The sequence below is a fragment of the Odontesthes bonariensis genome, chromosome 10 (genome assembly GCF_027942865.1).
Source record: "Odontesthes bonariensis isolate fOdoBon6 chromosome 10, fOdoBon6.hap1, whole genome shotgun sequence".
Taxonomy (NCBI): Eukaryota; Metazoa; Chordata; class Actinopteri; order Atheriniformes; family Atherinopsidae; genus Odontesthes; species Odontesthes bonariensis.
Window position 1 is genome coordinate 30,672,657 of NC_134515.1, and position 14,297 is coordinate 30,686,953.

Here is a 14,297-nt window from a genome sequence, read left to right on the forward strand (position 1 = left end):
AAGTTACCAAATTCCAAGGTCTCAGTGTGGGTACTATAAATACCAAATTTATAATTTCGTGTCAGTTGTCAAATTGACACTGAGGTTTTAAATGCAGAGGTAGGCTGATTAACACACCCTTCCAATAGTGGAGCTAAAATGTATAAATCCATCTAAATGAATGACCTGATTACTGCATAAACTAGACCCAACAGCAAATACAAGAGCACACAGTTTAACATTATAAATTAGGGGTAGTCCCTTCTTACAGGAAGCATGAACTTGTGTAAACTCTAAATTCCTACCCATGAGATCTGGCTCAGTAATGACAGAACTGCTGTTTATCGTGGAGTCATGGTAGGAGTCATACAGGCCACCAGAGGGTCCTTCCCTGTGGGACCCCTGACTGTCGACATCCGTCTTTGCCGGCTCCTCTTCTTGGGAATGGTAAAACACTGAGCTGGCTGACTCTGTAGAGCGCATCATGCTGTATCGCCTCCTCTTATCCTGTTGAGATTTGGAGTGGGGTGATACATCGACAGAATTGCCTTTTGGTTATTTTGTTCAAACCATTCAAAAGGTTTGATTTCGACAAATTTTTTAGAGTGGCTTGTTTTTAATATTGCCGGGATTCACTTCAAATAGCTCTCTGTGATAGCAGAGCAGTGATTTATGTGATGATTAGACTTGTTTCAAACAGAAAAGGTCCCTTTTCTGAAACACAGTCATGCAGTTAATTGTTGATTTTCATCAGGTGACTTACAGATTTTGGGTTGTCATGGTAACGGGTGGTGTCGCAAACCACATTGTAGCCAATCAGACTGTCCCCTGGAAAAAGGAAAGTGTTGCCCACTGGAGAGAGCAGCACTTCTTTGGTTTCAGGAAAGAGCCATTCAATGGAAATGTCACTGAGGACTGGAGACATGGTTTTCTTCAGCGACTTTATCATCTGTGGAATGAAGCAAATGTAAAACACAGCTTCTCTCTGAGTACCACATGAAGCAAATTTTGTCTGTGAGATAATATTTCCTAATTGGCATCAGTAGCAGACACTCAGTGCTTTGAAACCACTGCATAATGGCTCTTCAGTGGCCCTCAGAATAGTAGGCCGTCATTAGGAGTGACACTCATAGCTGGAAATGAGTACCTTGGGCTGCACTCTCTCTCCTTCGGCCAGAAACTCTGCTGTTCCTTTGGAAACTGTCGCCAGTCCCCCAACCAGCCTTCTGCAAGCATTCTGTCCTATGCCAAACGTGAAACATCTGCACAAACACACAGATCCAAGATAACAAATGTCTTCTCTGGATGTGCACACATTTCATAGATAAATAAAAAAGGTGTAGTTAAAACCCTAACATGGATATTCTGAACTGATCCAAGGTAAACACAAGAAACTTGTGCTAGAGAAAAAATGGACCAGGCTCAGTGAATAATTCCTCATAATCCCTATATAGACAAGTGAGCAGTGCTGACCAACATGTCATTGGGGTCATCAGGTGGGAACCTCCTTTCATCAATGTTCCATCTAGTTTGGGCCCACAACACCTCCAGGAGGCTAGACAGTGATCACTGGCGTCCCAGAGTTACTCCCCTAATGCCAGCCATCAGTGCTCCTCACACCACAACAACCATATTTTTTTCCACAACCACAAGCTACCCCAGCCTCTCACCAACTGCACACCAGTCATAGCGGGGTGGGGATACAAACCCTGGTTCGGGTCGGGGGTAGAAATAGAAGAGGTAAAGATAAGTAGGAATGGGATTCAAACCCTGGTTCAGGGGGTAATGAAACTATAGAGGGTGCCAGAGGTGGAGGCAGAACAATCCTTGTTTGAGTCTCTGGCTGTGTGGATTTGTAAGCATGGTGTGATAATGACCCACTTAATGCAGTTATCTGGGGGCATTCATCCATTAAAAAAGGGAAGACAAAGGTCAATTATTTCCAGTGACAGGGATTTCACTGTGTGAGATTTAGATGCAGGCGGAAAAAAGAGAATGATTTCCCAGAGCACTGCAGATCTGTTGTGCCATCGGCGCCCCCGCAAAGTTGACAGCTTGACATGCTGTTTCTTATTTCTCTTAGCTTCGACGCAATTTTGATCATTCCATCTCATACAGCAGTGTAAACGTTGCTTTCCAGTCAAATCAAATCAAATCAAATTTATTTGTATAGCACATTTCATGTACAAAACAATTCAAAGTGCTTTACATAAAATAAAAGCATTGCAGCAGGGAGTGGTAGAAGCATTAAAAATACATAAAAGAATATAAAGAGAAACAAATAAAATAATTTAAATGAATTTAAAAACAAGCAACAGTCCATATAAATTAAAGATACCGTGCAGATTTCATGCATAGACACATGAGAAAAGAAGTGTTTTTAACCTGGATTCAAAAATGTCTACATTTGGTGAAAGTTTAATCTCCACTGCCAGTTTGTTCCACTTGTTTGCAGCATAACAGCTAAATGCTGCTTCTCCATGTTTAGTCTGGACTCTGGACTGGACCAGCTGATCTGAGTCCTTGGATCTAAGAGCTCTGCTGGGTTTATATTCTCTGAACATGTCACAGATGCATTTGGGCCTAAACCGTTCTGGGATTTGTAAACCATCAGCAGGCTTTTAAAATCTATTCTGTGACTGACTGGAAGCCAGTGTAAAGATTTTAAAACTGGTGTGATGTGTTCGGATCTCTTAGTCCTGGTTGAAACTCTAGCAGCAGCGTTGTGGATGAGCTGCAGATGTTTAATGCTCTTTTTGGGAAGTCCAGTTAAAAGAGCGTTACAGTAATCGAGTCTACTGGAGATGAATGCATGGATGAGTTTCTCCTGGTCTTTTTGGGAGAGGAAACCTTTAATTCTGTTGATGTTTCTGAGGAGGTAAAAAGCTGCCTTGGTGACAGCTTTGATGTGGATGCTGAAAGTCAGATCTGAGTCTATCAACACTCCAAAGTTACGAACTTGTTCAGTGATTGTAAGGTCCCGAGTCTCAGGATATTTACCAACGCTGACCCTCCTTTCTTTGCTACCAAACAGAATGATCGCAGTTTTGTCTTCATTTAATTGTAGAAAATTCTCTCTCATCCAGGTGTTTACTTCCTCCAGACACTGACACAGCACAAGTTAAACAGAAGAGGTCCAAGAATTGACCCCTGGGGGACTCCACAAGTCATGGCCACTCGCTCAGATTCATAGCTACCAATTGTAACAAAATAACTCCAGCCTTCTAAGTAGGACCTGAACCAGTTATGGACCGCTCCAGAAAGTCCAGATGTCAGATTCTTTCCAGTGATTTATAATGTATGGCACTGACACAACAAGCTGCATGTTTCTGGATTTCATTTTGAGAGGATTACAGCTCCATAGAAGGGTGTTGCATCTTCTTAATTCGCTGACAAATCTTATAAGTAATTATATATTATTATTGCCAAGTTGATTAATTAATTAACATTTACTTTGACACAATGTAGATTTTCTTTTGTAGATTTTCTGCCACTGGTGTCACTGCAAATCTTAGAAACCAAGCAGCTACAATGTCTGCCGGCAGATACAGTATGGAACACAGTTACCATCAATGATCAGAGACCAGAATGGGTTTGACAATAAACATTGTTGTAATATAGTATTGGGAATATCCCTAACAATGTAACTCATTGTTCTAACTCTAAACATGTTAACAGTAATACTTGCCTGATGTAGCGAGCGTGGCTGCGAACCAGCTCAATAACCTTGCCCGTGTTGCTGACGGCCCCGTCTGTGAGCAGGAACAGCAGTCTGGGGTGTCCACTAAACATCGGCTGCCTCACAATCCAAGTGAGGGGTGCCAGGATGTTGGTCCCCCCCATGTCAGCTCTGATCTTTCTGACAAATTCACAAGCCAGGGCCAGGGCTTCCTGGATCATGAGGATGAAAAGGTGCTGTAACGCCAAGGTCGCCATTCGCTAAAGAAGCTATTCTGGAGTAATCTTTTGAAACTATTACAAATTTTTTTTAAGAATTATTAATCGGACAAATTTCCAATGACTGATTAAAGCAAGTTAACTATGCTGAGGTGTCTTGCCAGAAGGTGGCAGTACAGGCTATGTTGCTGATGGCTGTAATTCAATACAAGAAGTAGTTGTCTTAAGTGGAAAGAAACCTTAAGGAACAACAACTGCATTGCACATTCACTAGAATAAACTTAAGTGAGCTCTTCCTCAGGAGTTACTTTCATCTCTGGAAAAAACTTGGAAATCATATCATATATGGGAAGACACCTGTCAGTCATTTTTGTTTTTAGGCTCAGACCCACTTTATTTTCATCTTTGCCAGGTCTGACTAAGTTCACAAAGTTGGATCAATACCCCCTTATACATATTGAGTTGTCTTTAAAATGGAAAAAAAACATCTCAAGCAAACATATAAACATTTTTGTTCACAAATTTTTTTCTTTTTACTTTCTCATTTTATCATCTCCACTAACCTCTTCACAACTTCTAAATGTAAATCAAAGCTGGCAATAAAATCCCTGCTACTGACCCAAGTTAACATAAACTCACCTGAGGAAAGAATTTAAATTTTATGCTGACAGCAATAAATTAAACTGTGCAGTACAAATGATAATTAGATATAAAATGATCATTAGATCATTAAAACAGTCTAAAACACTTCACAGAGTGAAGCAGTAACAAAATGCTGAAGTGTACAAACCAAAATGTATACGATTTGGATCAAAAGGAAAAGAACCCATCTTAATTTGAAAATACATACATACATTTGAAATTGCAATCACTGCAATGTAATTGTTTTAAAGGGAAAGAGCCAAAAAAGAAGTATGGGATTTTATTATCTTTGACAAGATGACTCAAAAACCACTGGGATGAATTATAGATTCCTAAGTGTCTCTATTTAGAACCAGATCTAGATAACTTTCTGTGAAACATCAACTTTATATTGGTAAAACTGCAAAATAGGGCATAGATCTCTTACAATTTCTTGTGGCTGCAACTCTCAAAGTCATGCTCAGTTAATTTTATCCAGTCACAAACATAGGATCGTGTGGATAAATGTTAGTGTAAACTGCTGATGAGAACAATATCTTTCACATTCATGTATTTTTTTCCTTTCTTTATTTACCAACCTTGACAATGAAGTAATTTAGAATTATTTCATATAATATTTTAATAGGAATATTATACATTTATATATATTTATGACGAGAGAACTTTCTTCTTCTTCTTCTTTTGGCAAGTCTCCTACATTCCTTTTGGCAAACTTTTCTGGAAACAATGGCTTTTTTTCTGCCCACTCTTCCAAAAAGCCCAGCTCTGTGGAGTTTTATCATAACCTTTATCTAACCAGGAAGATGTGGACTTTACAGTTTAAAGAGGTCCTATAGACAGATACGCCAGTGTCCTCTGTGGAGCTTTCCAGCTCCTTCAGGGTTACCTTCGGTATTTTTGTTACCTCTATGATTAATATCCTCCTTGCTAAGTCTAAGAGTTTTGATGACTTTTGATGTTTCCATTTTATGATGAAGGATTTAATGATGCTCCATGGGATTACAGTATCAGCATATAGAATTTATTTTTACAACCCAACCCTGATTTCGATTTCTCCACTAGTTTGTAACTGAGCAGTTTGGAGAGCTTTTTGGTGTTCATGCTGCTTTGTGGTGCCTCCCAATCAGTCTGTTGCAGACTTTGAGAACTGGTGTAAAAATACTGAGATTGGGGCACTTTGATTGTTCACAAATAGACATTATCTAACTAATTCTGTGACTTCTGAAGGCAATTGGTAGCACCAGATCTGATTTATGGGCTTTATAGCAAAGGGAAGGAAAACATATGCATGCAACACTTTTTTTTTTTTTTTTTCACTATTTCCATTTCACTTCACCTGTTTGGATTTTTTGGTACATTTAAAAAAAATAAATAATCCACCCAAATAGATTAATTGAAATGACAGAAATTACTCAACAAATAAGAAAAAATGCCAAGAGAGTTCTAAATCATTTTTCAAGGCACTGCTCATCCTATAGATCTGGAAGATATGTAAGGTCTGAGTTTGTTGGGAAGCCCTATAGTGGAAAACAGGTGTAGTGCATTGGCAAGTACATGACCAATTATACTGACCATGGAGCCTGTAGCATATGTAAGGATGAGGTAAAAAAAAGGAAGTGTATTCTGGCCTTAAGACAATAAAAACTGTGTTGATGGGTCAAGCTGTATTTCAGTCAATGGTACAAAGCAAAAGGTTCAGCGACGATACCAGACTGGTTGCAAATGACAGCACCAGAAGAAGATGGCAGCGGTACATGTTTTCACAATATTTGGCTTCACTTTTGTATATAGTTTCAGAAAGGGGTGAAATCTATATTCATATACATACAGTCAGCATTCTTTTACTCCCACTTTTACACCCAACAGAGATTAAACTGTGTGGCTTTGCTGAGTTGTGAGTGAGTTGTGCTTTTCTCATGACCATACACTGTATCTAAACACTGTGGATATTCACTGGCTAAACTGCGTGAGATGCTGGTTTCATTATTCAGGATGGCGTTACCTCCTCATAGTTCTGGCTGGTTGTGAACAGTGATTTAAATGTGGATCCAAACCCAACGATGTTGAAAAGGCAGCCAGGCACCAGGCTCTTGAGAATAACCACCATGGCATCCTGAGAAGAAGACCAAGAGCAGAATTAGGTCCCAAGCAACAACTGTTGTAACTGAGTAGCAAATTTTCTCTTAGAAAACACAGTTTTATTATTATTATCTTAGTTTATTAGTATTTTTTAAGGTATTTTGCGCAGGAATTCTTGAAAGATCCGTGGTAAATAGTCATCAAATCCCTATCACAATCCCCCTGACCGTAAACCCAGCCTATGCAGTATCTGACAAAACCAATAAAAGCCTGCATGTCTGTCTCAAAAGAACAGCAGCCGGCATAACTGGAAGGGATCAGTATACAAGCTGCCAAATAAACTACAAACATTTGAAGAAAAATAAAAAATTCAACCTTCAATATCCCTGACTCGCCTCCATGAGTATTGATGGAAGTTCACATGAAGTCAGATAAGATCTCAAAGACTGTCTAAAACCTAGCAACCGCAAAATGCTTGCTGAGTAGTGAATAATTTGTCTGATCAATATCCTTGTGTAAATGCCGTTCCCACAGTTAGCTGACCACATCTGCGATCCCTACAGAGCTCAGTATGACTTTGAGCCTAAAAAGCAATTTTACAGTCTCATGTCCTGTTTTTGCATGCATTAACTCTCGAATCTTTGATGTATTTGGTGTCAACTAGACGTTTAAAAAATGTCTTCTTTTTTTTTCACAAAAAAACCCCATAACTTCCTCCAAAACTATGTCTGGGGTGGTATAAAATATGCTATGTTATATATATGTAAAACATGTGCTTAAGTATTTGCAGAATACCTATATAAAAATGGGGTACAAGTTGAGATAAAAAAATACCTTTACACGGTTGATGTTGACTCCGCTCATGCTGCCACTTCGGTCAATGAGAAAGATAAATTCCCCATGAACCTTCCTCAGGTCAGAGCAGACAGATTTGAGGTTAGGACAAAAGTTCAACATGACCACAGGGTTGTGGAGGATGTCCTTATGCAGCCGCCTGTGAATTATATCTACCTACAACAACAAAGAAAAGGCATGAAATTAAGGAGGATTTGGCACCATGAAATAATCAACTTTGCAGGGTCTTTGGCAGACACAATATTGACAAGTGTTCAAGGCGACGAAGCGCATCAATTATTGTAGATCTGCAGGAAAAGTCCAGGCAGAACGTGCCTTGCCTTTGGAGTGTTACCATAGAAACCTACTTTTATGGCTAAGTGCTTCTTCTTCTCCTGTTTAGGTCTGCTGGTCACTTAAATACCTCATCATTGCTTGATGTGTATGGACACACGCAGGGATGTAACAGCCACAGAGGAACTAAAGGACCAGTTACGTCTTCTGTCCTTAATTATATGTTATTTTACAGGTTCATAAGTTTATTTATGGTGATCTAATACAGTATGTTTATATACAAATGTAATGTTAAAAAAAAAAATCAAATTTTTCCTCAGTCTCTACTGACTGGAGAAGTCTGGACTATAAATTAGGCGTTTTGGACTATTAAGGATAAGACCGGTTTTTTGACATTGGGCCCTTGATTTCACATTATAACATGATGTTCTACTCACCCCTGCTTGTTGTTGGTCATTTGGAGCTGTTCCGAAGATATTCGAGAGGCGTCTGGCTGCTCTCTTGAGATATTCGGCCATGAAACGGTTTCCTATGGGCAAGCTTATATAGGCACAAACTATGCTGTTTATAATTTATTAATTACTCTACACTAGCACTGATAACGTGGAGGTGCGTCGCTTACTTAAAAAAATCCGGGTTACTGTAATTTTGAATTTTTGTCGTAAAGTGGGTGTTACTGACGTCCTCGTGGTGCTTCTGCCACAGACAGCCCACAGACCTGCTGCCTATTTATTCATTCGGCTAAAATTCAAAATTAGTAACCCGGATTTTTTTAAGTAAGCGACCCACCTCCACGTTATCAGTGCTAGTGTAGAGTAATTAATAAATTATAAACAGCATAGTTTGTGCCTGTATAAGCTTGCCCATAGGAAACCGTTTTATGGCCGAATATCTCAAGAGAGCAGCCAGACGCCTCTCGAATATCTTCGGAACAGCTCCAAATAACCAACAACAAGCAGGGGTGAGTAGAACATCGTGTTATAATGTGAAATCAAGGACCCAATGTAAAAAACCGGTCTTATCCTTTAAGCTAAGCCATTACAGTTACAGGCACAAATGAGCTGAACTTCTTTTAGTGTTCAAGTCTTGCTTTAAGACTTAAAGCTTTATATACTTTAAGTCACTGGAAGTTGACATACAGTATAGTCTTAACGGACTGCTTTTTTGTCACTATTTCTAAGGCTTGTAAGCTTGTAAGCAAGCTGTCTGACAAAAGAAACAGAAATTAGATGATGTGTGAATGAGAGTAGTGAGAGTAGCTTTATTAGGAATTTGGCTGTACAGTATTAATATACACTTGAGTTTTACTGTTTTACAAAAAGATGGAACTTTGGAGCCTGTGTGACGAGGAAAGCTTTGGTATAATTAAACATGTATGTGCAGTAGTAGCTGGACTCCCACCAACATTATCTGAGTGTGTTTGTGTGGTTTTGAGCACTTTGATTTCATACAATTTCAGCCAGATTGACATGTTTACATGGATTTTAAAAGTGCAGTTTTGGACTGACTAACACAATAATTGCTTTTTCCTTATTTTCTTCACGCGCCATTTACATGTTCCATGTCCTCTCGGGAGCGGTAAATTTATGCCACTGTTAGGGGTGCTGACACTGTTAACACATTTTCCCATCTATTGTCCTTTTGTCAATTTGTGTTGGATCTTTAATATTCTCCAAACTGTAAAAAAAAAAAAAAAAAAAAAGATGAATTAATCCTCAGTTTTATAGACACTGAGGAGCATGAGAATCATAGTGTTACTTAAGTATTCCTGTAATATTTCTATGAAAGCACCCCACATGCAATATCTAATATAACAAACTATTAACTCCACTCAATATACAAAAACCAATGGTTTCCAGCTTTTCTAGCCTCTGTTAATTTACAGAAACCAATCACTTTTTAGATTTATGCAAATTTTAAGCAGTTTAATCAATCAATGATATTTTCCCTTCTAAACTTCTTACATGATTTAGTTAAAAACAAGTTTAAGTAATCCAATATATAACCAAAAAATCTAACATTAAAGTCTTACAAGAAAACAGATTTTAACTTTTTTCTGTCTCTCTCTGTTTCTCCTGTTCCTTTAATTTAATTTAAGTGACTTTTCAGATTGTCACTGCATACGATTATTAACAGGAAAAATATATATACGCCACCTCTAACAATTTTAAAGCAGACAAGAGAACAGACAGTTTAACTCTGGATGCTTCGTGTACACTTGAAGTGGTGTAGGACAAGTTACTAATTAACCTGAAATGACCATGCTCAACGTTTATACTGTGTTTACAGAATATACAGTGAAAGCTTCGATGCATTTATACACACGCATACAAAAAAACAAAGTAAATACATAAAGCGTTATTAAGATATTTGATGCACAAATCCATTAACAGTACTGGTCTAGACAAATATGTATTTAGGATAATAGCAGTTCTGTTAGATTGAAATTATTGCAATATAAAGATTTAGACTGGACGTATATGGTCATACTGCAGTCCTTAATTTTTAAAAACACTAACCAGTTTAGATAGTGGCCATCCCAAGCATCTCTAAAAAAAAAAAACAAACTCAAGCTAAAGCTAGCTAGCGCAAGTAAGTAGAAGTAGGGCTGATATCTTAGCTTTTGAAAGCTTTTGGTTGATTCAAATGATTTGCAGTGTTTAAATTACCTTCAAAATACAATTTCAAAGATGGTAATTGTCATTTTAGTCCTTATTTAGTTCAGTATAAATTATGTACAGTATATCTTAAATTATTTAACTCAAAATAGCACGTAAATTAAATTCCTGACAACTACTGACAATAAGTGGTCATTTAAATTTATCTTCTTAAATGAAGTAGTTAAAAAGCATGATGAAGTTAAAGATCATATTTATACTTATTAACATATTTTGTACTTTGTCTTGATGTTTTTCAAATGTACAGTAATTCTTGTGAAATTGAATAACACTCAACATTTTTACTCAACTTCTGCTTTTGCCTAAATATATTTCTCAAAACACATTTCAACATTTCAATGAAACACAAAGACATTTTAGAAGACAGCATTTCAGAATGCACCCCATTTCACAAAATGACAATAATGCACATTAACAGTTTAGAAAATAAACCACAATTCAACTCAAAAACAACAAAAAGAATAACGTTCTTGTTTTTTTAAGACAACATAACAAAACTAAAAGCATGACATATCACAAAACGAGACAATTCAAAGACACAATTCCAAAAACATATTTCAAAAACATGGCAAAGCTAAACAGGCAAAAACATTTATCTGAACCACTGAAAACATACTTACTATTTATGTTATCTTATATTTTCTGAAATATTACATTTCCTGAAATATTTCCATTTATGTTAATTGTGTTGTTAAAGCTGCAGTCTGCAAGATTTGTTGTTGTCATATGTAAAGTCCTACTTTTTGGCATTTTAAGAGTTTACATGATCTATCAGAACGCTTGAAGTTGAAAACGGTGACCTCCGTAGTCGCAAAATGCAAGAAATGCTTATTTTTTAACCGTAAAAAAAAAAAGTTATTCAACTTCCTGTCCCGCCCCTTCAAAACACATGAGAACTCTTGCACGTAGACGTGCACGCCAGATGCGCCTACACGACTCCTCATTCATCAACTCACCTGTCATTTGCGATCATGGAAGACACAGTAAGTAGACAAGCCCGTAATGAAGTTCAATAGTCTAGATAAATAAGCGTGGGGACGAGCCTACCTTGTATCGCGCGTGCACAATCTGTGATTGACAGGCAACAGAGCCCAGCTCGTAAACCTGATTGGTTACCTTTTACCGGTCCGGTCTGCAATTTTGTAAACAAACCTGCTGGCTTTGGAGGGACCTAGCGGGACAAATAGGGGACCTAGAGAACTCGTTTTTTTTTTGTATTGGGGTATTTAATGTATTACTTTCAGAATCCCCGGACAGTTCCAGGCATTATGCTTGAAAAAGAGTTGCAGACTGCAGCTTTAAAAGGCCATTGTGCTCTGTTGCTGTTATGATTTGTGAAACATTTTTGGGGGGGGCAATGTTGTGTTTTTCTATTTATGTATTTCATTACTGATTTCTTAATTTTTGGATTTATGTTGTCTTTTGTCTTATTAATGATGGAAAATCTACTTTTTACCATTTACAGACTTAAAAGAATAATTTACACTTTTTTAATTTTTCCAAAACACTAAAGATGTCAAGATAAATGTCATACACAAAGAAGAAATAACTAAAACAAACAGAAGAGTACTCAATTCCACTCTGTAGTAATTTAAGCTGTGACTTTGTAGTAGATTGCATTATACTGCAACATGAAATATCACAATGTAGCCTTACAGAAATAGTCTTTGTTGCAGCACTTTGCTTTTGTGTATCTCACCCTTCAAAATGAAATCGAAATTTTTTTATTCTCATCAGTTCAGGTAAATAGGAGCTGATGTCGGCAACACTCACTTTCCTCTCATTGCTGGAGTCCTTCTTGGAGGCTTTGATGAAATCGCTCCGGCTGTGAAGATACTCATCGTACTCCTCCTGCGTCATGTCGCCATTCTCAATGAGCACATGTGGCTGATGAGGTTCTGAAGTGGCACAGTGATTCAGAACAAAGACATCACCATGAATATTGTCAGTGGTTGGACAATTATAAGCTGACTGCATATATAAATGCAGTATCACAACATATGTGTTGTGTTTATTTTACAAAGATTCCAAATATTTGTTTAGCCAAGGAAAGAATAAGTCTTAATCAAATCAAAGTATTTTTGTATGTGGTTTTGGCAGAGTACTATGTACTATCATTGTAGACCTCTGACTTTAGGTCACATTTCTTTTTGTACCTTGCTCTGCCATCCATCCATTCATCTTTCGGCCGTGGCTCAGTGGATTATCCAATAACCGGAAGGTTCACCACTCAAAGATTGGTGAACTGACAGTCCATTTCCTTGCCACGGCCTAGGTTTCCTTGAGAAAGGCACCGTACCATGCTCCCAAGGCACTGTGAATGGCTGCCCACTGCTCCAATGTATATGGCATCTGTCTCCATTAGTGAATGACCCTGTGCATGTGCATGTTTGTGTTCAACAGGTGCCAAACTGGATGGGTTAAACGTGGAGGAGTAATTTTGTGTATTTCCTGTATCTACATGACAATAAGTCTGATCTTTATCTTATCAATCAATAACTACTTTGTGCAGCGTACATTAAATATTTATACATTTCAATTTGTGCATTATTAAAGTACCTTGAAACTTAAGCATTTAAAAAAAAAGGGAATCTATCAGAAACCCTAAACAGTGGCTGGAAAAAGAAAAAGAAAGAAAAATGTATGCTGCCAATGTAAAATGATGTGCAATACAAGTCTCCTTAGTCTTCTTCCATCTGTCTGCACAAGCTGAACATCCATGTTGTGACTGAAACTGCAGCACCAGTCTAAATTGAATTAACTTGCCCTGCTCTGGCCACAAGTCTGCTTGTGAACAAAACCCTCATAAAAGGCCTATCGCATCAGTGTGACCAGGGCTCATTCTGGCCTCTGGGAGAAACCGGCCCACACATTCTGTAGGTCAAGACAGCAGTAAGGGACAAAAAAGAGCACCAGAGGAGAAAACCTTCGCTAATTCACACCCACACAATGGAGTCTGACTTCTGGCATGTCACATATTGATAACCAGGAGCCTTTTTTTTCCTTACGAATCACTCACACACACGAAGTGTGGCAGTGAGTCACCTTTCTGCTTATCTTATTACAGGCCAAATATTGTGTCACGAAAAGAGCCAAGAAAATTTCAGAATATTTTACTTATGACTGGAGGAAAGACTATCTGCAGGGATGTACCGCTGTGAGTTTTGAAGTTATAGACCTACCGCTGGGGTAGATGAGGATTTCGACCGGGTAGTCGTAAGTGTACTTGTCAGCCAGAGTGATGATGACGTTGGTGGCAGAGCGGGCTAGAGAGTCAGCATCAGCTCGGATGGCATGAGAAGGGCTCTCTACACCTACATAGAGAAGTAACCACATTAGATCAAGTAACAAGTGGCTCCACCTCCACTAATAACAGAAATTATTACTCAAGGCTGTAAATGAGACGACATATCCAAAAGATTTTAAATTGCTAGACAATTTTTACACTGATGCATTCGAGCGGTCATCCAGAGTCAACATCAAACAACTGAAGTCATCAAATTTTTCATTTCAAATAGCTTCACTTTCGGGGCAGACATTAATTTTCTTTGTTGCATGAAGTACATCAAATTAAATCAATACCCCTGTCACTTATGGAGGAAAAACAACGTATTCAGCAACTCCTCTCATCACAGCAACCATGTGGGCTTTTTGTCCATGCCCTTAATACACATACTGACTTCCTGTGAAGTAATGTCTGAACAAGCAGCAGAGAAAAAAGTTGGTTGTTGGTGTTAACCTGAATAGTGTGTTCATTTCTGAGTTACATTTAGTTAATGACGCCACTTCACTAAAGCATTTTTGTCACTTCCAACTTGGGTTTTGGCATTGACATTACTTGATTAGAATTAGAAATCAAAACTAATTGGTTAGGGTTAAAAAACAATCATGGTA

At 38.0% G+C, this 14,297-nt stretch overlaps 1 protein-coding gene across 1 annotated transcript in view; it reads right to left on the minus strand.

Moving 5' to 3' along the window:
• Positions 1-14,297, minus strand: part of vwa5b1 (von Willebrand factor A domain containing 5B1) — a 39,096-nt gene that overhangs the window by 15,807 nt on the left and 8,992 nt on the right. Inside the window, exons 6-13 of the mRNA XM_075475237.1 lie at positions 13,586-13,717; positions 12,177-12,301; positions 7,432-7,608; positions 6,521-6,631; positions 3,668-3,870; positions 1,127-1,241; positions 743-928; positions 285-486 (exon numbers count right to left, since the gene is read on the minus strand). Coding sequence (XP_075331352.1) covers positions 285-486; positions 743-928; positions 1,127-1,241; positions 3,668-3,870; positions 6,521-6,631; positions 7,432-7,608; positions 12,177-12,301; positions 13,586-13,717 — 1,251 coding nt within the window. The remainder of the gene's footprint in view (positions 1-284; positions 487-742; positions 929-1,126; positions 1,242-3,667; positions 3,871-6,520; positions 6,632-7,431; positions 7,609-12,176; positions 12,302-13,585; positions 13,718-14,297) is intronic.